Source organism: Octopus sinensis, linkage group LG2 (genome assembly GCF_006345805.1).
Source record: "Octopus sinensis linkage group LG2, ASM634580v1, whole genome shotgun sequence".
NCBI lineage: Eukaryota > Metazoa > Mollusca > Cephalopoda > Octopoda > Octopodidae > Octopus > Octopus sinensis.
The window spans coordinates 113,504,002-113,527,785 of record NC_042998.1 but is presented as its reverse complement, the minus strand read 5'-3'; the positions used below and the strand labels follow the sequence as shown (position 1 = coordinate 113,527,785).

Sequence of the window (23,784 nt, the reverse complement as noted above, 5' to 3'; positions counted from 1 at the left end):
TGATTTATGGTGGTGATGTAGGTGGTGATGGCGGGGAGTTTTCAAACGGGAGAGTATGATGAAAATTGCGGTGGTGGTGTTAATAGTGGGATGATGGTAGGGGTGGGATGTCGGTAATATTAGAGTGATCGCAGTGATGAAAGTTATGGAGATGGGAAGAGGGTGATGGAGGGGATTGTGCAGGCGAGATGATGGTTGTAAAAGCGATGATGAAGGTGGTGGGTGAGAATTATTTAGCGCGGGGGCGGGGGTGAAAGCAGGGATGACGTCGGCGGTGGCGGTGGTAGCGATGGTAGTGATGGTGATAGTGGTGATGGTGGTAGTAATGGTGGTGGTGGTGCTGGTGGTGGTGGTGGTGGTGGTGGTGGTGGCGGCGGCGGCGGCGGCGGTGGTGGTGGCGGGGGGCTGGGGGGGGGGCTGGTGGTGGCGGGGGGGGGGGAGCTGGTGGTGGTGGTGGTGGTGGAGGGGGGCTGGGGCTGGTGGTGGTGGTGGTGATGCTGGTGCTGGTTGTGGTAGTAATAACAGGGTGAGGATAATGATGAAATTTGTGATGGCCATGTTGATGACCATGAAGATGATGGTGCCAATGGCAGTTATATAGTTTATTGTTGTTATGGCTTCTTGTTGTTGTAGATGATGTTGTTTAATCCCAGGTGAGCTCTGGCTAAACAAATCTATGTCCAACGTCATTCCTGCCGTGACCACCTCACTTTTATTCCAGACTGTGTTATCAAATATGATATGATGGATATTTGGCTGTTATTTCTAGCAGATTGAGTGATCTTTGTTGAGTTAAGTTGGTGAATGACGGTGAAGGTGAAAGTTGTGACGGCGGTAGATTGGCGGTGAAGCAGTGAGGCGGTGACGGCGGCGGCACGGGCGGCGGCGGCGGCGGCACGGGCGGCGGCGGCGGTTGTGACGGAGTGTGACGGAGATGAGTAGAAGGTATTTAAAAAATGCAAGTGGAGTGATGCAGCAATCACATAAATAAGACTGCTTTATTTTAGTTTTGAAAACGTTTCATTGTGAAATCGTTCTGAAAATTAAATATTTATAAAGTAAAACAAATAATGGGTGAGGAGGAAGGTAAGAGATGGGAGCATAAAACACAAGACTGAAAAAGGTAAATGATTTAAGAAAAATCAAAAGAATGAATTATATAGAAATACCAACTTAAAAGATGATAAATGTTTAGTTCGTTTTTATTCCGTTTCATTTTTTCTTTTAATTTTCTGTTATCTCACTCACCCACCCAGAATAAACATTTTCCTTGTCAATTCATTCTCAAACTTTCTCTCTGTCTGTTTTAATCTCTATTTCAGATAGATAGATAGATAGATAGATAGATAGATAGATAGATAGATAGATAGATAGATAGATAGATAGATAGATAGATAGATAGATAGATAGGTGAGCAGGCAAATAGATATATACATACGTACATACATACATACATACATACATACATACATAGAGAGAAAGTGGGGAGAGTGAGAGAGATCTGGAACAAACGAAAAATAAAGTCCAAAACATTCTGTCTGTCCGTTTGTCTGTTACCATCCTGCAGCCCAAACCAGCGAACCAATCTTCACCAAACTTTGTATACATGCTGAACTAATATCCAATTCAATTATAAGCTAACTGGATTTCAATAAAGATTGATAATGGACCGACTACGGAGGTTGAGCTATTACATGATTAAATGAGAGGGTGCAAAAGTGTTAGGTTCAGAGAAATGTGGAATAATGAGGGTGGCTGAAATCAGGGAAGAGGAGGAGACCGAAAGAGATAGACATACAGGGAATGTGAGAGACAAACAGAGACAAGGACAGACAAGGACAGAGCGGGCGAGACAGAATGTGTCTTTAGTGAAGGGAGGAGCGAATTTTAACATTTTGTTCTTTCATTTCTTCCTATCACTTAACGCATATACTTTAGTGAATTAACTATCGTATGCTCAGTCAAAACTTTTACAATATGTCCAACAACAGATGTTAAACAAGTTGAAGGTAAACTGTTTTTATATTTGTTTTCAAATCACGTTGGTAAAGTTTTATTAAAACTTTACCAACGTATTCAAGCAATACACTATATGTCTTTTATTTTCTTCCATAGATAAATAGCCACTCGTCTTCCATATATATAAAAGAGTGAGATATATATATATAGTGTGTGTATGTGTGTATCTTCCTTATGCATTCGAAAACTGAGTTGCCAATTTTGATGTATGGGGTATCGAAAGAATCAATAATCTTACGACTACCAAATAAACTATATTTTCATTTACATATTTGCATTACAAAAAGTTTACATTATAATCTTTTCTATAAGTCAACTATCATAAACATTTTATACCACGTCGACAACGAAGACGACGTCACATATTCTATATGAGTGTGTACCTTAAAAGACATCCATTTCTCTACTTGTTATGACGAAATACAGTCACTCATTCTCTCTTTCTCTCACAAGCACATGCACACATATATACAAAAAAGATGTATGTATATGTATTTATGTACATGCATATGTAAGGTGGATGTGTGAGAGACAGAGAGAGGGACAGAGTGAGCGACACACATACATGCAAAAAAACACATACATGACAACACACACCTTCACTCACTCACTCTCTCTCTCTCTCTCTCTCACACACACACACACACACACACACACGCACATGCACACAGACACACACACACACACATGTCCATTTTGTATACATGTACATACATCTTTCACTTTCTGCTCTCACTTCAAAGCAAATGTCGTCGTTTCACTTTCTCTTCTCTTTCAATTTGAGCTCTCTTCAAAGCATAAAGAAGTAAAAAATATTTTACGGAAATTAACGAATACATTCGAAAACTGAGTTGCCAATTTTGATGTATGGGGTATCGAAAGAATCAATAATCTTACGACTACCCAAATAAACTATATTTCATTTACATATTTGCATTACAAAAAGTTTACATTATAATCTTTTCTATAAGTCAACTATCATAAACATTTTATACCACGTCGACAACGAAGACGACGTCACATATCTATATGAGTGTGTACCTTAAAAGACATCCATTTCTCTACTTGTTATGACAAATACAGTCACTCACTCTCTCTTTCTCTCACAAGCACATGCACACATATATACAAAAAGATGTATGTATATGTATTTATGTACATGCATATGTAAGGTGTATGTGTGAGAGACAGAGAGAGGGACAGAGTGAGCGACACACATACATGCAAAAAAATACATACATGACAACACACACCTTCACTCACTCACTCTCTCTCTCTCTCTCCTCTCTCTCTCTCTCTCTCTCTCGCGCGCGCGCACATGCACACACACACACACATGTCCATTTTGTATACATGTACATACATCTTTCCCTTTCTGCTCTCACTTCAAAGCAAATGTCGTCGTTTCACTTTCTCTTCTCTTTCAATTTGAGCTCTCTTCAAAGCATAAAGAAGTAAAAAATATTTTACGGAAATTAACGAATACATTCGAAAACGAGTTGTCGATTTTGACGTATGGGATATTAAAAGATTTAGTAATGTTTCGGCTAACAAATTAACTTTATTTTCATTTACATATTTGCATTACAAAAATTTAACCTTATAATCTTTCTGCAATTCAACTATCCTAAACAATATTTTATACCACGACGACGATGACGTCCCATTTTCTATACGAGTGTGTACCTTAAAAGACATCCATTTCTCTATATGTTATGAAGAAATAAAGTCACTCACTTTCTCTCTCACATGTACACGCACACATGCAAAAAAAGATGTATGTATATGTATTTTTGTACGTGCATATGAAAGATAATGTATGTGTGAGAGAGAGAAACAGACAGAGAGAGAGAAAGAGATAGTGAGTGCCACTTACATATACATACGTGACAACACACACCTTCACTCACTCTCTCTTTCTCTCTCTCTCTCTCTCTCTCTCTCTCTCTCTCACATACACACACACACACACACACATACACATGTCCATTTCATATACACGTACATACATTTTTCACTTTCTCCTCTCTTTCACTTTCTGCTCTCACTTAAAAGCAAATGTCGCCTTTTCACTTTCTCCTCTCTTTCAATTTCTGCTCTCTTCGAATCATAAAGAAATAAAACAAAAAATTTTACAGAAATTAACGAACAATTATATGATCCCATATGATCGACCATATGATCGAAGTAACAACTTTCTTTCCTGCTTCAAACACAAAAATGCCATAAAATAACTTCCTCTGACACACACACACACACTAGGTAAAACTTCTTGCTATGTGCACGCGCAAAATTACAGCTCAAATCCAATTGAAATCATTTTTTTTTTCTATTCTGTGATGAGTGTATTTAAAAATCTGATCTTCGATATAAATTTAAAAGGAAGTTCTCCCAGAAATCCTGCTCTTTACCTGTTGTTTTCTAGCGTGTCCGGGATGACATTTGCGCCCCTCCCCCCTGATTTTTCCCTAAATTTCTTCCGATTCCTATGTTTTCAATACAAGAGATTGGGATTTCGCCCAAAAGACGTATTTTAATTTTCTCCCTTCCCATCCCAATTTCTTCATTTATTACTTTTTTAAATCTTTTTCTTGGTAATTCACGGAGAAAAAACAGAGAGCACGAATCTTTAAGAATTTTCTTCTTTCTTTTTTCTTATAGAAACACTAACATTTCCTTCCAAAACATCCACCTATCACCACACAACTTTCAAAAGTTACAAACTCCCAATGTTTCACTTTTAGGTTTTTGGAAAGCAGAGTAGATTCTTCAGAAATAATGTCCGACATAAAGAAGCCAACACTGGCTTTCAAGCGGTAGATGGACAAACACAAAAACGAACATATTTATGTGTATATGTATATATATTTGTATACGTAATTGTGTCTTTACGTGTGCCAACGCACGAAACTCTCAGGCTTTGATTCACTTAGTTGCTTCTGATAAATATTAATAAAAATACATATATACTCATATTTTGGTTCTATTTTTCCTGTTTGCACCAACATACGTATGTGTATGTGTGTGTGTGTGTGTGTGTGTGTGTGTGTACATGCATGTATTTATGTATGTATGGATGGATGTATGTATGTATGTATGTATGTATGTATGTATGTATTCTTTTACTCTCTTATTTGTTTCAGCCATTGACTGTGGCCATGCTGGAGCAGCGCCTTGAAGGGTTTTAGTCGAACAAATCGACCTCAGGATATTTATAAGCCTAGTACTTTTTTTTCGTCTCTTGCCGAACCACTAAGTTACGGAAACGTAAACACACCAACATCGGTTGTCAAGTAGTGATAGTGGGGGACAACCACAGACACAAAGACTCATACACATAACTATATATACATATATATATACATATATATATATATATATATATATATATATATATTATATATATATATATATATACATATATATATACATATTATATATATATATATATATATATATATATATATATATATATATAATATATATATATATATATATATATATATAAAAATATTAGGGAGTAATCTAAACTTTCAGGCAAAATTAGATTAGGATTAAATCAAATTTCACAGTATAAATATAAATTAAATTAGAGATAAAACCACTATTAGCAAATCAAACAGTGAAAAACATAAACCAAACATGAAAATAATATCTATATATACAAAATATATAAAATATAAAGTGTAAAAATTTAAATTATTTAAATTTAAAATTTTATAAATTTTTTTTTTTCTTTAAATTTTAAATTTATAAATGTTTAAACTTTTAATTTTTTTTAAATAACTATCAAAAAGTATTAAAAAGTTAATATAAGATAATAAGTAAAACCACTACGGACGTTTCATGGTCATAACCTAATTCGAATTACAATAATTTAAATTCAATTAAAAATTCGAATTATAGTTATAGTCAATCTTCAGGTAAATGATAGTTAAATAAATAAGCAAATATATTTAAACATTTTTAAAGAAATAAATAAAATAATTTTTCTTATAAAAAAACTCTATTATCAAATTTAAAAATTTAACGATTAGGATTATGTCATACAATCCAATTATAATGTTAAATATTAATTTTTAAGGTAAAAATAGATAGAAAATGTATTTATCTATTAAGATATAATGTGGCTTTAAAAAACATAATAAACTCACGAATCATCTAATCTCAGTTTAGTCAATATTTAATTACCAAATTATTTAACAAAAAATATCACTATTCATATTTTAAATTTAAGTTCAAATTTATAATTAAAATATTTAAGAATAATAACTAATTATTATCAATAAATATAATAATTAAGATCTAAAATTTTCTCTATCAATAAATATATATATATACGTATAATGAAAACTAAATAAATTAATTATTCCATTATTACTTTCGAAATATATTAAAAAATTAAAGATGAAAAAGCAAATTATAAACGCATAATCTATCTTTAAAAAACCGTATAACTATTTAACGATCAATATACCTCGTTGGCTAATTAATAACTTACAAAAACCGTATAGTTATAATCTAATGAAATACATATCTTCAACAACTAAATACTTATACAATCAAATTATCAATCCGTAGTTATATAGTATCCAATATAATACAATATAACATAAATTATTAAAATAACTTTAATAAAAAGGTTTACTTTGCTTATTTATCTATTATCATTAACCTGAAGATTGACTATAATTATAATTCGGATTTTAATTGAATTTAAATTATTGTAATTCGAATTGGGTTATGGCCATGAAACGTACGTAGTGGTTTTACTTATCATAATATATTAAACTTTTTAATACTTTTTGATAGTTATTTTTAAAAAATAAATAAATAAATAAAATAAAATAGAAAATTAAAAGTTTAAAAATTTCTAAATTTAAAATTTAAAAAATTATATTAAAAAATATAAAATTTATATATATATAAATTAAAAATTTTAAGTTTAAATAAGTTAAATTTTTAAATTTTATATTTTATTTATTTTGTATATTATATTATATTTATTTTCATGTTTTGGTTTATGTTTTTCACTCTTTGATTTGCCTAATAGTGGTTTTATCTCTTATTTAATTAAAAATTCGAGAAAACTCAATATTTTACGATTTGCCTCTCTCATTTCAAGTGGTTTACTCCTTCCATTACCACCACACTTTCTCCTACTTTCTCTTTGCAAGTGTGAAACTATTAAAGTGAAAGTATTTATATAACAGAGATGAGCCATTAATACTGGTCATCCTTTTTGCTAGAGGAAGATCCGCTATGGTCTTATATGCTGTACCACTGGTTTTCAATTCATATTAATCAAATTAATATTCAATTTTTCACCCTTATTATGTGTGTGTGTGTGTATGTGTATGTGTGTGTATTAGCAATTCGTATAAAATTGCATCAATGACTTGAACTTGAATAAGTGGTTTCACATAAATAGGGATAAATTAAAAGGTTTGGTGTTTATTATTATTACTGTTTGACTTTGTAATCACGTTTGTTGGTTCCTCGTCAGGGAAACGTTGTTGTGTTGCATTTGTTAAATAATTGTAAACCGTACCCTCCCCCTTCGAGAAGGGGCTTTGGTTATTGTTTAAAAATTGAATTGTGTCCGTTTGGGGAATTGACAATATTTTCACCGTCTTTACGGAAGCATTTTTCTTAAAATGCCTTCGATAGAAGAAAGTCCAAAAACGAATTTCGCTGCAGCCGTACACTTCTATACAAGAGGGAGGACAAGATCCAATTGATCGAAATTGCAAGAGACAGGCCTACAATTCCAGTCTGTTATATATTTTGAGTATTGTTATCACTAGCGATATCAAGATATAACTTTGTATTTTGTATTTTATGTGTAGATGTATATATATAGATGTACACATATATATATACACATATATACATGCATAATATATCTGCCCATACATACATACGCACACACACACACATACATAGGGGCAGGTGTGGCTGTGTGGTAACAAACTACGTTCCAAACACATGGTCCTGGGTTCAGTCCCACTGTGTGGTGACTTGGCATGTGTAAGCACAAACACTCTGTCTTCACATTTGCTGCGTGAGACATGTTTTAATGTTGACGAGCTTGCCGAGTACATAGCCGACAATGAGCCAAAGCTCCTTCCAGAACAGAGGTTCGCTTACGACTCCGTTGTTAATTCAGTCCGGGCCAAAGCTGGGGGGATTTTTTTCCTGGACGCTCCTGGGGGCACTGGGAAACTTTTTTCAACAAATTAATATTGGCTGAGATTAGGCGAACACAAGGTATTGCCCTAGCTGTAGCATCATCTGGAATTGCGGCTACTTTGTTGCCAGGCGGCAGGACAACTCACTCCACTTTCAAGCTCCCGCTTGACTTAGCGAAGACTGAGACACCAACTTGCAACATCAGTAACAGCTCCGATTAGGCAGAAGTCTTCAGACGATGCAAGCTTATCGTTTCGGATGAATGCACGATGGCCCACAGACGTGCTCTTGAGACACTAGATAGATCTCTCAGAGACATCAAACACTCTTCAGCTCCCATGGGAGGCATAACACTTCTTCTTTCAGGGGACTTCCGACAAACACTTCCTGTTATTCCCAAAGGGACTACAGCTGATGCAGTAAGTTCGTGTCTTAAGTCATCCACATTGTGGCCACTGGTGAAGACTCTCAAACTTCACACCAATATGCGTGCTCATATGCGACGTGATATCACATCAGCAGCATGTTTCTCACACCCTCCTTGCACTTGGCGAAGGCAAAATACCAGGGGATGAAAATGGTAATATTGCCATCGATTCCATTTGTAACCATTTTAAAACGCCTTCTGATCTCAGAGATGCAGTGTTCCCAATCTACAAGCTAATTATCAGAATATGGATTGGATTGGCCAAAGGGCTATTCTGGCCCCGAGGAATAAAACTGTTCACCATATTAATGATGAAATGTTAAAACTCATTTCTGGGGATGTCTATGTATATAAGTCTATCGATACAACTCCTGACCCAGAGGACGTCATCAACTATCCAATAGAGGTACTCAATTCCTTTGAGCCCCCCGGACTACCACCACACATTCTCAAACTTAAAGTTGGTGCCCCTATAATGCTCATTAGAAATTTGGTTCCCCTAAAACAATGCAATGGCACACGTTTCATCGTTAAGTCCTTATCTCCCAATCTGATTGAGGCCACCATTATCACAGGGTGCGGTCGAGGCAACGTTATACCTAGGATGCATCTTTTCCCATCAGGAGCAGACCTACCTTTCATATTTCGGAGGTCCCAGTTCCCAGTAAGGCCATGTTTCGCAATGTCAATTAACAAAGCGCAGGGTCAAACACTGTCTGTGGCGGGAATACATTTGGGAGAGCCATGTTTCTCTCATGGTCAGCTTTATGCTGCCTGCTCGCGTGTCGGCAGCAACCGTGATGCTTTCACATTCGTTCCACAACGAAAAACAAAAAACATTGAGTACAAGGAGGTTTTATAGGATTACGTTTCATCATTTTCGAACACGTTAGTATTTCACTTACATACGACTCTCTTTTATGATGGCATTTACATTTTTAAGCGTTTCATTACATTAATTCACACTTAACCAACACCTGTCCTTCGCTCACCTCTATTTCTATCCATTCATCATCAAACCACCAGCCTCATCTTCTATATCCAACATACATGACACATCTACCCCCTACATCTACACTCTTACTGTTAAAGTTTACATAAGCGACAACACGATCGCAACATACACTTTGGAAACTAAGCAACAGATCATTTTATACAACAACAAATTTAATCATAACGCCCATCAATGAAAACACCTCCACCACTGTGTTGTGATTCATCTATTCAGCACCACTACAGTCTTGCCGGTCTTACATATGGTGAGTAGATGCTATTGTTCTATATTTTATAAATTACCCATATTTACTTACCCATGCTTCATTCCCCTCTTGCCTACATAGGGCATCCATTCTCTTTTAACACAGCATGAAGTTTTGTAACAGCACATCCGCTGCCGTTCGTGGAAAACGAAGAGACCCTATTCACCTGCGAACGTTTTACACCGCCTTCCACGACTATCAAATTCTTACAATTATGAGAACAATAACATGGCTTTTTTCAAGGCAACCTCGCATTCAATTCTTACACCATTCTACGAGGGGTTAGGAACCCCTTTACACGGCTTTCTATACAATTAGAAATACATTCATTCGCCGTAAACTTATATCAATATTTGCCTGAATAATCATCATAATTCAGTGCAATCATTAACAGTACTTTCAAGCAATTCAGCCCCGAGCATCGCCGGGCAATTCTGCTAGTTATATTATATTTGGCGCAGTCAGGCGGCGGCTACACTGAGGCATCGTCGAACGAATCGACCCCATTACTAATTTTATTATAAGTCTGTTACATATTCTATAGGTCTCTCCTGCCGATTCGCTAAGTTACGGGGACATAAACACACTAACACCAGTTGTCAAGCGATGAGTGGGGAACAAACACAGTCACAAAGACACACACACACATGATGTGATGTTCATTAGCCACAAAATGGCGAAATATCGGTGTCCATCACACCTCAATGAGATCAGTGACGAGTTGTCGAGTCGGTCTATGACTTTTAACACCCAACGTAATGACGGAGTCCTTTTCCAGTTACTATACGGCGGCGAACGTGCGAACAAGCAAAACCGACCGATACATTGAGTATGCTATTCGACTCAAGTCGTGTCTCCTGGAACCAATTAACGATGCAGGGTGAATCATACCTGTATATGTTTAGGTTTCTTTGAAATATAATTGTACAAGATGTTTCTTCAAATGTTTTAGTCAAAGGTTGTGCGAAAATAGTTCTAATTACACCTAGGCAAATAAGATTAAGTATTTTTTTATGCGTGTATTAAACAACAGATTGCTAATCTTTCGAAAACAGGCGCGACGTATTTTGGTATTTACATATTACTGAAGAAGAATATTTATTTTTCTGTCTAGAGGAAATCCAAAGTTGCCTTTGCTTTATAAATAGGAACATTGTCCTGGATGTCATGCAAGTTCTACCAGTCGAGAATTCCGCATACCAAAAGCCAGCAAGTGTATGGGGTCATCAGGAGAGAATGCGCGCCGTTTCAGGGCCTACCTCTCAACGGCATCACTGATATGAGGCCACGCTTGCTAGATCAACTGGTTATTAAATATAGCTCAATATTTCTCTAGCCATTGCTCATCGTCTCTTTTTAACCAAATCCAGCGACTAGCCTTCTCCACTATAGTTTGGATATCGGTCATGGTGGTATTTACCTTACAATGGGTTAGGCCTAACGATAACAACAGTCGTCTCACACTGTGCCCAACAAACCCTCTACATCCGACTTTCCAGCCTGCGTCTTCACATTCCTCGAGAAGGTTTACATAACGGTCAATCTTTCGAGCCCGAGCGGCGTCTATATTATCTTCATGAGTAACTGTTAACTCGACTAGATTTACGACTTTCTTTCCTTCACACTACATTAAGATGTCCAGTTTTTTCGTAACTGGGATGGGAAAGAGTCCTTGGCACCCTGGTAAATCTGCAGTCACCTCCCAAAAGCTGTTCCAATTTTCATCTCTCACAGGAAGTTTCTTGTTCTTCTCTTGAAACAGATCCGCTGTCCTGAGCACACGAAGGTAATGAAATCTCTAGTTGGTATTTTCAACGGTTTTTTCTCACTGTTGTTGAGATCAATTTGGTTCTTTATAGCATTGAAGATAACCTTAAAGACCAGGTTGTGTCTCCATGTATACCTGCTCAATGCCAATGAACAGTTGGAAAGAATGTTTCAGTGTTCCGGCCTTTCCGCATTTGCATATGTCATTATCTGAAACGTTCCATCTTACTAGATTTGTAGGTGATGGCAAAACATCATAGGATGAACGAATCAGAAAACTTAGCCGAGATGAGTTCCACTTCCATATCTCATCCTAACTTATTTTCCTTTCAACAACATGTTCTTCCCATCTCGTCATCTGTCCTTGTTGAATACATCGGATCAAATGAAGCTCGATTCTCTCTGCTTCCCTCATTTTGACGCTGTTGCTAACAACAGATCCGCGTCCGCTCCGCATCATACTCGCAAACGGTCTGAACTGATCTGCGCAAAAGCCAAGTCCTTTCCGATGGTTTTGCGTTGCACCCATCATATCTCTGTGTGTAAGAGAATACAAGATGTCATCAGCCTCAGCTTCTGCTTTCCACTTCCGAACTGTTTTCACCTCTGGTGGGTTACGCCTGATTTCCATGTCCTACGATTCTCTCGGCATCATCACCGTCCGTATCTTCCCCAGTTTATATATTTCGACTATTGACGCCAGTGGTAACTGTAACGAACCTCTATTACGATAAAGAGCTGAACTGTTCAACATCCGAGGTAGGCCTAGCCACTTTCCAATGAACACATTACATTTTTGTTCAATGATTTGAACTCGTGACAAGGCTACCTCGTATATTAAAATATGAAGTTCTCGATGTAAAGTCTTCCTTCTACATCAATGTGAGCACCGTCCAACATATTGATGTATTGTGCAGCATTGAAACGGATATCCATGATGATAAGTGGCAGCTTCCCATTGGCAGATATTGATCCCCACACCATAAGACTTCCTCTGCTGCTCTGCCACTTGGAATAAGTAGAAATCTGTATACATCTATCTACCCAGTAATACTTATAGCCGTCGGGGGCCATCCAAATTCCATTTTTTCTCATCAGAGAACAGAACTCTTGTCCATTCATTATCCCGCATCTGATGCTGCCAAGCAAACTCCAATCTAACAGCTTTGTGGAAAGGGGACAATAAAGGACGTCCTAACCACTTCTTCAGGTGGAAACCATGGTTCAAAATTACTCTTCTTACGGTAGATGTCGAGGTTCCTACTATTGCTGATGCCTCGATTTTGGAAACAGAAGAGCAGCGTGACTTCTTTACAGCTCTGACAATGGCCCTTTCATCCCTTCCTGACGTCTACCAGCATGAACTTTATTGTAGCCGTCAGGATCTTTCATAAAATTGCTCACTGGCGTTCTGCTTCATCGAATCTTCTTGGCAATCTTCCAGTTACTCATTCCTTCTGCTTTCACTGCAAGAATCTTTCTTTGTTCAATTTCAGAAAGTTTTGTAGCTTTAAGTATACTGGAAATGTAATCTGGATCACAGATAATATGACTGAGTTGAATATTTCCGAAACAATCTGGAAAGAAATGAAAATGTATTAGTAGCTTTATGGTTTTGAAGTGTTGATATGCTAGAGAAAATTGGTAAATCAGGTGTTATAATGTGATAATAAAGGTACAAGATTTACATTTAAAAGTATTCACGAAATAACCATTCACAATATATTATGCCCCGTCGTCCCACTTAAATATAGAATTAAATTTCAAAATAGCTTTAAAAAACATGTGACCTTCTAGTAGTTTACACACACACACACACACACACACACACACACACACGAAAACAGCATCTTACAAAACCACTTTATTCATATAAAATCGAATTCATGTTCAATTTTGTGCAACCTTTTGTCAATTTCTTACTCAAATAAGGTAGGGGGGATCTCGTGCAATAATTTGAAATATACTTCATTCGCATAGAGATGATAGTAAACAGTTCTTTGTTTCGAAAAATATACAATTAATTGAACTATTCCATGATCTATTAAGCAGTTAACGGAATCTTCTGTACCTGGCAAAAATATGTCTTCGCGAATGCTACGAGTTTAAGAAACATAACTCTTCGGCAATATATTAAGAGTTGTTTCCCTTGTTGAGTTTCTTTACATTTTTATTTATGGTCTGTAATTTTCCTTTCTGTGTGTAATACTATATATCAAAAACAGCGTAGTCGTGCTTAGCAAAATCAATGAAGTATCTATTTACTTTCCTTGCAGTATCTATTTACTTTCCTTTCCTTTGATCTTCATTCTTCCCAGATTGATTTTCATCTGCCACGCTGTTTGCTTATTCGTTCTTGCACAGAGTGTGAAAATTCATATACATTTTATCTTGTCAGCTAGTATGCTGGTTGTAAAATTATCATCCGAAATACTTGAGGTTTCGAAGTATATCATATTCCTTGTTGGTTCTCAAGTTTTCTTTTTTTTTTTAACTTCCTGGTGGCAGAGGTCAGAATTTCAACTCAGAATGCACAGAATCGAAACAGATACCGCATGACATATTACGCTTGGATATTATACCAATCCACTAGTAGAATGATACTTTATTTATCGAACTCAGGAAAATGAAAAGCAAAGTTGATCTGGGCAAAATATCAACTCAGAGCGCAGAGAGTCAGAATACATGCTTCGGGGGCACTCTATCTGACACTCTAACAACTCAGTCATTTCGAGGACATATGATGTTCAACAACTGGATTCAGTAAAATCAACTGCTTACATTTCCGTATGAGTGGCCTCGTGTCTAAATTGTACAACAATATTATGAATATCATACAAATAACAGGCCTCAGAGTATCTCGTAGTCTCTCGTAGCAACCACACATATATAATAACATTGCAAAAATTACATCTCCAAAACTATCGAAAGTCTCAGGATAGCAAAGCTCATATGTAACCTACATCACAGTACCATTCATAGAAAGAATATGCTAAACCCGTGGATATCAAACTGTGCGTCGCGTAGGGTATCTTGATGCATTACGAGTTTTTTTTTAAAACAATTTAAGACTTTAAAGCAGTGACTCTCAATCGGGGTTCATATGATCCTGGGTGGACGTGGGCATATGAGATTTTTTAGTTAAAATTTTACCGAGCAATAAATTGGTTATACTTCTACAGTACATGAAGTATTTTAAGAATTTTTGCACAATTTCTAATAATATTTAATTATAAAACTATAATCAGAATTCTAAAACATTGAATGACTAAGGGTGCGTCTAAATAAAACGGAAATCAAAGAAACCCATAAGTAAAAAATGGTTGAAAATCTTTACTTAAAAAAATCTTTATTTAAAAAATCTTTACTGAATCTTAAAGGGACATGATATTCATAACTTTATTATGCACAAGTATAATTATAGCAAAGGAGTGTAAGGGATGGGTTTTCTGTTCTGAAGTTAAATCCTTCAAGATGGTGTCCCCAATGACAGAAACAATGTGTATGTGTGTGTGTGTGTGTGTGTGTGTGTGTGTGTGTGTGTGTGTGTGTGTGTGCGCGCGCGCGCGCGTTTGACAAAAAATGTGTTGTGAACGTTGTAGAAATGCTGTAACACCGAGTATTTTTGTTTTGTTTTCTGCGGTTCTGTGGGTAAAAAGAATGCTGTGGAGTGTTGTAAGTCATTTTTTTCTTTTTCTTTTTGCCCCTTTTTCGCTGAGTCTAGAGGAGAGAGCTGTGCTCATAGCCTTCGCACCATCCCTCAAGATTGGAAGTTAATATGTGTTCTTGAACCATTGCAAGTCAACATCTGCAATAAAGCCATGAGCAAGGAGAGAGTTCTTGAGAACCGATATTCTAGGAAGGAAGGAAGGGCTTGGCATAGTAATTAGTACAAGGCCAGGAAGTTGGATGACGAGAGGGCGACGAGAGGACGAGAGGAGAATCGATCGGGAATGCCTGAGTAATGATGGCACGATACCAGCCAGGTCTGGAGAGCAGAACCCATTAAAGTAAAGGTAGAAAAAGCATGGATAAGACAGTAAGTCTGTGGACCAGAGACTGGAACGTGTCTGTGAATGACCTTATTCTAATCAGTCGAGTGACCCTTGTCTGGGTGCTGTCTACGATATCATTTTGCAGCAACAGCAGCATTGTTCCAGATATGAGAGCAGTACTCCATTGTGAAGTAATTCGGAATATTGTTATCCTATATGTATCATAGTTGTCGAGGATTGCTGTATGTGACGCCGAATGTTTTTGTTTTCTGTATATGCAATACTAAGCTTAATCGTCTCCCTATGTTCTGAGTTCAAATCCGCCGAGTTCTACTAAGTACCAATCATGCGCTAAGGTCGATATAATCGACTTATAATCTCACCCTAAAAATATTTAGCTGTGAATCTTGTATGATTCTACAATCATTATTATAAAGGAAGGAAGAGTTGAGATGTGTGAGAGATTTGTGGCGATGAAACAGTTTCAGAAAAGAAAACTGGATAAACCGTGGAGTTTAATAAGAGACATGCTAGCGATAAGTTGTAGTCGTTGTGTGTGCCAGTTCGGCACTAAGAGAGATCACCTATAATCAAAGAAGTTCCAGCGGTGATCATCCGTTCTGTTTTTCAGACAGTGTGTAACTAGGACTACACGTATCCTTTTTTAAACGGTTGTCTAATTTGAGAGAGATTTCGTGGCTTTTCTTTTTAGCACATCATACAACTACATAGAGTCTCTTTCGTTAGCTTGTGGAGGGGGTCATATTAGTAGTTCTTGTTTAGCCATAAGTCAACCTGATTGAGCAGAACTATGATCAAAGATATTCCAGCCGTCATCATGTACTCAAGAAACCCAAATTCATATTATCCTTCGTGTCTTTTTCCAAGACTGTAAAATATGATTTGAGAGAGAATTGCTGATACAACACTATATTAACCACAAATTGGTAGGGAATCAATTCAATTAATTCCGCCGCCTAATAAATCTACATGCCTGAAATCGCGTCATAGGCACGTCCTGAAATGTAGTTCAGTCCTTTTTATAGATTTTCTCTTGTCTTTGTTGTCATTTCAAATACAATGGAAAATATAGAAACAAAACAAAACACAGCACCTAACCAAACACACACTCACACATACACACATACACATACACACGCACACTCACAGCTGCATTTGGTTATGCAATGAAAGAATGTAATAAAATACGACTTTTGAAATGATGATGATGATGATGATGATGATGATGAATGTGGTGGTGGTGGTGGTCGTGGTGGTGGTCGTCGTCGTCGTCGTTGTCGTCGTGGAGGTTGTCGTGGAGGTGGTCGTGGAGGTGGTCGTGGTGGTGGGCGTGGTGGTGGGCGTGGTGGTGGTCGTGGTGGTTGGTGGTGGTGGTGGTGGTCGTCGTCGTCGTCGTCGTCGTCGTCGTGGAGGTGGTCGTGGTCGTGGTCGTGGTCGTGGTCGTGGTCATGGTGGTCGTGGTCGTGGTCGTGGTGAGGATGATGATGATGATGATGATGATGTAGAGGAGGAGGAGGGAAGGGAGGGGAAGGGGAGGAGTGCAGGTGGCGTCCTTGCAGCAGATGGCAACGACGGCAGCAACGACGACGACGACGATGATGATGAAATGAGACAGGTTTCAACTTTGTAAGAATGTTAGTAAATGGTGGGGGGGGCGGTGTGTGTGTGTGGTTATCTCGCTTGGATAGTGCCGACTTTTGTCAAACAGCTTCTAAATTGGTACCATCACTACACTCCACCGTACCATCTCTATTCTTACACAGGTCAGGGCAAATATAGATCCATACATACACACGCAAGCACATATACATACATGCATATATACTTGCATACGTATGCACGCGAGTGTGTGTGTGTGTGTGTGTGTACCAAATGTATATACATGTAACTACGCACACTCATATAAATATTCAAATATTTTGACTATGGACATATATGATTATACATGTGTGTGTGTATGTATGGGTGCGTGTGTATAATATATATATGTGTCCGTATGCACATATATATATATATATATATATATATATATATATATATATATATATATATATATATATATATACATATATATATATATGTATGTGTGTATATGTATATATATATATATATATATATATACACACACACATACACAAATATACATACGTACATATATTCATACATAAATACATATATATACGTATACACATACACACACACAAGCATATATATAAATTATGTGTGTGTATGTGTGTGTGTGTGTGTGTGTGTGTGTGTGTGTGTGTGTGTGTGTGTACGTACAATCAGGCATATATCATATATACACACAGAGATAGCCACACACACAGCTATGCATGCATACATCACAACCAAAGGAAGTGGCTAGAAAGTATGGGCAGTGACAACATTCTAAATCTGAAGATTAAATTGAAAGCCATCTTCACCTTGAAACTTTCGGATGTATGGGCGTATGTGTGTATCAGTGTCGATGTTAAAACGAATGAACAAGCTTACTGAAATTAATTGATAACATTCGATAATATACTTGCATATTAAATATAATTTGTGACAAGTAAATTACCCAGGAATATTAAAGACCAACTATCAAAGAATGGTAGAAACAGAATATCTTTAATGAAATACAAGGTAAAATTGGATAAACTATTTCTGAATTAAAACCAAAGAGGGGAAGTACAAACTAAGAAGAAAGTGAGAATACATCATTTCTTTAACAAAGTAAAGAAATAGAATCTGAACTGGAGTGTTATGTATTTGGATAATAAATATTACCATTTTGTGACCATCATTTTGGCCATACTCAGTTACCTGGGTGATGGTCAACAAATATGTGATTCTACGACTTGTAAAGCACCAAACTGTCACTGCTCCGGGGTGAACATTCCGGGTGGATTCCATCCAGAAGATATTCCTCAAATAGTTTTACTGTCGTTCGACGATGCTGTCAACTGGGACAATTGGGATTACTACCTGAAACTCTTCCCACCCGACGGACGCCGAAAGAACCCAAACGGGTGCCCTATCTCCATGACTTTGTTTGTCTCTCACAACTACACTGATTACTGTATGGTTCGTAAACTACACGGACGAGGCATTGAAATAGCAGACCACAGCCTCACACATCAGGTAACCACATATTACACTGCTTTTATTCATTTGTTTGTTTGTTTGTTTGTACTCCAATCCCTGTGATCAAGGGCAAGGACCATGCTGTCTGTTTTGCTTTGCTTTACTGATATTCTTTTCAGACATGGTTTTAAAATGGCTGCATTATCCAATGTAGCATTCCTTTCTTTAAGAAGATAAAATGTGATTTGAGGGATATTTGTCACCATTTCAAAGCAATCGAAAGTAGAAAAATATATCAACATATTGTGTTTCCGAGAGAATAAAATAACCTCTTCCAATTTTTCAATATGGTTTTATTTTCAACATATTGAAAACACTCTTCATATTATGTGAGCGGTATCTCGTAGTTATAGCGACCATGTATAGCCCTTCCTGCCACGTCGGTTCTGGTGCTGCTGCTGTTGTTGTTTAGCTCCATGTTATTCCTAACTGTGTAAAAATATGAGCAAAGGAATAACAAAGCATGACCACTAACCCCTTCTTCCGAGTATTGAGTATTTCCAGGCTGTGAACCGAGGAACGCTGATGTGCTGCTAGATGTCTCTAGAATAGACGCATCGCGACAGTAATTCTTTTTTTTTTTATTTTGCTACAAGACTAGCAACTTTGAAGGGAGAGAGAAGTCAATTACAACGATTCCCAGTGTTCAACTGTTACTTATTTTGTCGATCTCCGAAACAGATGAAAGGCAAAATCGACCTTGGTGGCATTTGAACTAAGAGCGTGAAGAGCCGAAAAAAATGTCGCCGAACAAGTATTTTGTCCGGCGCGGTAACGATTCTGCTAGCTCACCGTCTTAGAGCAACACGACAATGATAAATTTTAAATTTATGAAAAAAGGCTAAGAGTCATCTAAATTACAGCTAGGAGAGGGGTAAGGGAAAGCATTGTACCTTTGAATTCAATTTTGTGTGCTCAACTCCTAGCAGGATCTTATATTGTGTGCCTGGGACAGCTAAACCTGACAGAGCCCATACCCTTCCAGGGCTAACCACAGCCATTTCCTTCCAGAGGGAAAGAACAATCAACCCTTGTACTTTAGTTGTTGACCTTGAAAAGAAATTATAAAAAGCAAAGTTGACCCCAGTATTATAAAAGCAAAGTTGGCCTCAGAACACCGACGCGAATACCACAAGGTATTCTATCCAACTAAGCCAATTTTGGCCCCTAACCAGCTGGGTTACATTATGTCAAACGAAAAAAATGAAAATTTTGATTATTGATCCTCAAAGTACAGGCATACTCCAACTTATGTCGTTTCGAGTTACATTTTGTTCGAGTTTACATCTTTTTTAAAGAAATAATTTATAGGTCTCAGCGAGCATATTTAGAAACCTGAAAATTATAAATAAAAACGCTAAAAACCAATACAGAAATGGAAAATCAAACAAAATATGTAAAAACATGTACAAACCAATTATTAAAATAGATATAAGCTAATAAATTTTTTTTAATGATTTTCGAGTTACGGCATTTTACGAGTTAAGTCGCATGACTTGGAACCATTTGCTGACGTAAGAAGAGGGACGCATGTAGTTTATTCTTTGCTTTTTTTAAAAGTTAATAAAAATATAAATAAATACTGTAATTGCAGTTAATTTTGTTTCTAATCAAATGAACGATTTTTTCAATATAAAGATTTTGTGAATCAAAAGAAGGGACAATGAGAAATTCTGTTCATACGTAGTATGACTGATATTTACCAATATCCCTATTTTTACAAATGATTCTTTTATCCTTTCAGGATCGATAAAATAAGTACCAGTTGAGCACTTGAGTGGAAGTAATTGATTTATGCCCTCCCCAAAATTGCTAGCCTTCTGTCAAAATTTGAAACTAATATTTAGATTGAAATCTGCAGCTCTCTTCTCTCCGCATTCATGTTCTTTCGTCACAATTGTAACAAACTGATTTCCAAAATATAACATCAGTCGTCTGCCATATACGACCATCATTAAACACGGGTGAATATGATTAGATTTGGAAACCTGTTTATAAAATAATTTATCTGATATTGATTGGAAATAATGCAAAGAAGAAAGAGAGTTAATTTCTTTATCCAGTGATCACGGATTTAAAATCAAGCATGAACACTTATTTAATATTTTGGATTTCTATAAAAAGATTAATCCATTTTGGTTCAATTTTTATTGAATTGAGTACTCCATTAAAGAGTAGTCCATAATGCAGTGGTACTCCACAATTAAGTACTTCACAGAGTACCAGTCCACAATTCAATACTCCACAATGCAGAATGCTTCAGTCAAGTACCCTTCAATGCAACACTTCACAAGGCAGTATTTCACAATACAATTCACCGCAATCAAGTACGCCACAGGGTAGTACTCCACTGTGTAATACTCTACAATGCAGTACTCCACAATGGAATATTAAATAATTCAATACTCTGCAATCAGTAGCGTAGCTAATAAGGCGAGCGGCAGTCAGTCCCGGACGACGCTTTTATAGGAGCCGCACTTTAGGGTCTATTGTATAAGTCTATAGAAGCTGTTTGCCGGATAGGGACGGTGAATTCAAGAGCTGCCCCCCGGTGGTTCCTTCTGGAGCATTGGCTGCTATATCTACCTGGTCAATGAGTTATATAAAGGACCCCTCGTTCACTGATGTTGTTCTCTGTTTGACACAGTGGAATGACAGAAATGTCTAGAAATTCTAGAAATTTCTAGAATTCCCGACTGCATGATTGTAAGCAGTCTTTAGTTCTGGTTGTCAATAGCAACAACTAAAGAATTCCAGACTAATGTCTATAAGAAGTCCTTGTTTCTGTGTTTTGCTGTGACAATTTCAAGATCTTCCCAACACCGAGGTAATTTTACTTTACAGTCCCGAACGTCAATAAAGTAAGTACCACTTAATAATTGAAGGAAGTAGTCGATTTAGTTAATGTTGTATACTTTTTGTAAAATTAATGACTGTGTCTATGTTTGAGCACTCTTTTATTGGCGAAAAAAAGCAGCAACATGAATGAATAAAAAAGCATCAACAATAACAATAGCCGTTGCAAATTTTGGCACAAGGCCAGCAATTTTTGTGGAAGGAGAAAATCGATTACATTGACCCCAGTGCTTGACTGATACTTTACTTTATCGACTCTGAAAGGACGAAAAGGAAAGTTGACCAAGGTAGAGTTTGAACTCAGAACGTAAAGAGCCGGAAGAAATACCGCTAAGCAATTTGTCCGACACGCTAACGATTCTACCAGTTCGTCGCCTTAACAACAACAACAATAACGAAATCAACGGTAACACTAAAGAATGTATATCATTTACTGCAAGAGCCACCAGTGTCTGGACTGATCACTCGTTTTTTGTTTGTTGCTTTTTAATTTGAAGATTTAATTTGAGCGAAGCCTTTTATAAAGGGTTCTGATGTAATAGTGCTTCTACAAGACGTTTTCTGTTTTTGCATTTTTTTTTTATTTGCTGGATCTGGAGGAAGAGGAAGAGGTCATGATTGCAGGCGCTCCTAGTCCGATGAGTTTAATGTTATTGATGTTTCATATAAACTGTTTCAGGTCAACATCTACAAGAAAGACATGAGCCGGGTGGAGATACCAAGGGGTTCGATACTCTGAGAAAGAAGGGTTGTACATAATGATTAGTGATTGATAAGGATCGCTCACTAAAAAGCACAGTTACCTTCAGGTACAAACAAGGGGTATAAACAAGGGGAGAAAAACAATAAAGAAGCACAGCGTTTCTACTGCGCAGAAAGAAAAATGTCTTAAAACGTGCGTGGGGCCATTAGGGATCCCTGGAAACAGTCAAAGTCAAACTTGTTGCGAAGAGAAGAAGTAAAAGACAGGACTCCACTAGTGTATGTATCTCAGAGGAATTTAACTTAATTCTTACCAATCTAGATCATCCTTCTACCAAAATATAAATTCATAACGTGTCACCAAACCAGGATCGATGGACTTTGGTAAAACAAATTGAAGGGATAACAGACCTTTTGAAGGTTCTTCCCCTATAAGAAGTGTTTGATTTTGCTTGCGATCTAGGCGCTAATCACACCTAAAACCTCTCTTTTTTAATCTTTAGACCAATCCTATATTGAAAGCATATAAAACACGATGGTCGTATATAGTGAAGAGAAGAAAGGACAAAGCTTTCCATTGTTGTAGCTCTATCTAAAGCCATTTTGTACCCTCATAAAGCAGCAGTTACAAAACAACAAAAAATCTAAAATACAACTACTACCAACACCAAAAACAAATCCATATCAAGAACAAATACATATCAACATAAAAAACAACTACACCAACAAAAACAAAAGCAATGACAGAAACAGACTGCTAAAAGCGCGGTTTCCCGTATATCTCCAATAAATGTATCCTTCCCTAAAACCAAAAGTAAAAAAACATGAAACTTCGATAAAGCTTCCATCACTTTTGCCTTCGTCGCACACCGACTCAAGCGACCGAAGTTGAACCACAAAATCCCACTTTGGTCGGATCCAAAAATAGAAGTTGGTAGGCAGAAGAGAAAGGTGTGAGTGTGCCAGGTCAGAGAGTTAAACAACACAAAGAACAGTAAAATAACAACCGCAATAAGAACAACACAAACAACAATGGCAACAGCAACAACAAACACTTTTCAATTTCACTTGTGTTCATAAGAACAGCACCAAATTAAAGGAGTTCGTAAAATTACAAACATTGCAAAAAGAAGGAGAAACAGACGGATTGGAGGATGATAATATTCCTCCTGAAAACTAGTGAGGACAACATCAGGAGTATACAGAGATGTGGTGAGGAAGAAATTTCCTCTGGGCGTCAAGTAATTCAAAAAGATTCCAACATCCGTAATTCCGGAGAGGTCTTCTAGTAAACTCAAAGTATGCAATACACCTCAGTACGAATCTGAGATAACTGACCTTTTCCCATCTTCATTTAAAACAATGTTGAAAGCGAGGCACGTAAGTGTAAGTGGCCTGGGTGGTCTCTAAAAGCAGG

The 23,784-nt window shown here is 36.9% G+C and overlaps 1 protein-coding gene across 1 annotated transcript in view; it reads left to right on the top strand.

The window, feature by feature from the left end:
- The first annotated feature begins 18,060 nt into the window (after positions 1–18,060).
- Positions 18,061–23,784, top strand: part of LOC115225681 (chitin deacetylase 7-like) — a 15,049-nt gene continuing 9,325 nt past the window's right edge. Inside the window, exon 1 of the mRNA XM_029796601.2 lies at positions 18,061–18,806. Within this exon, the coding sequence (XP_029652461.1) occupies positions 18,429–18,806 (378 nt within the window). The 5' untranslated portion in view covers positions 18,061–18,428. The remainder of the gene's footprint in view (positions 18,807–23,784) is intronic.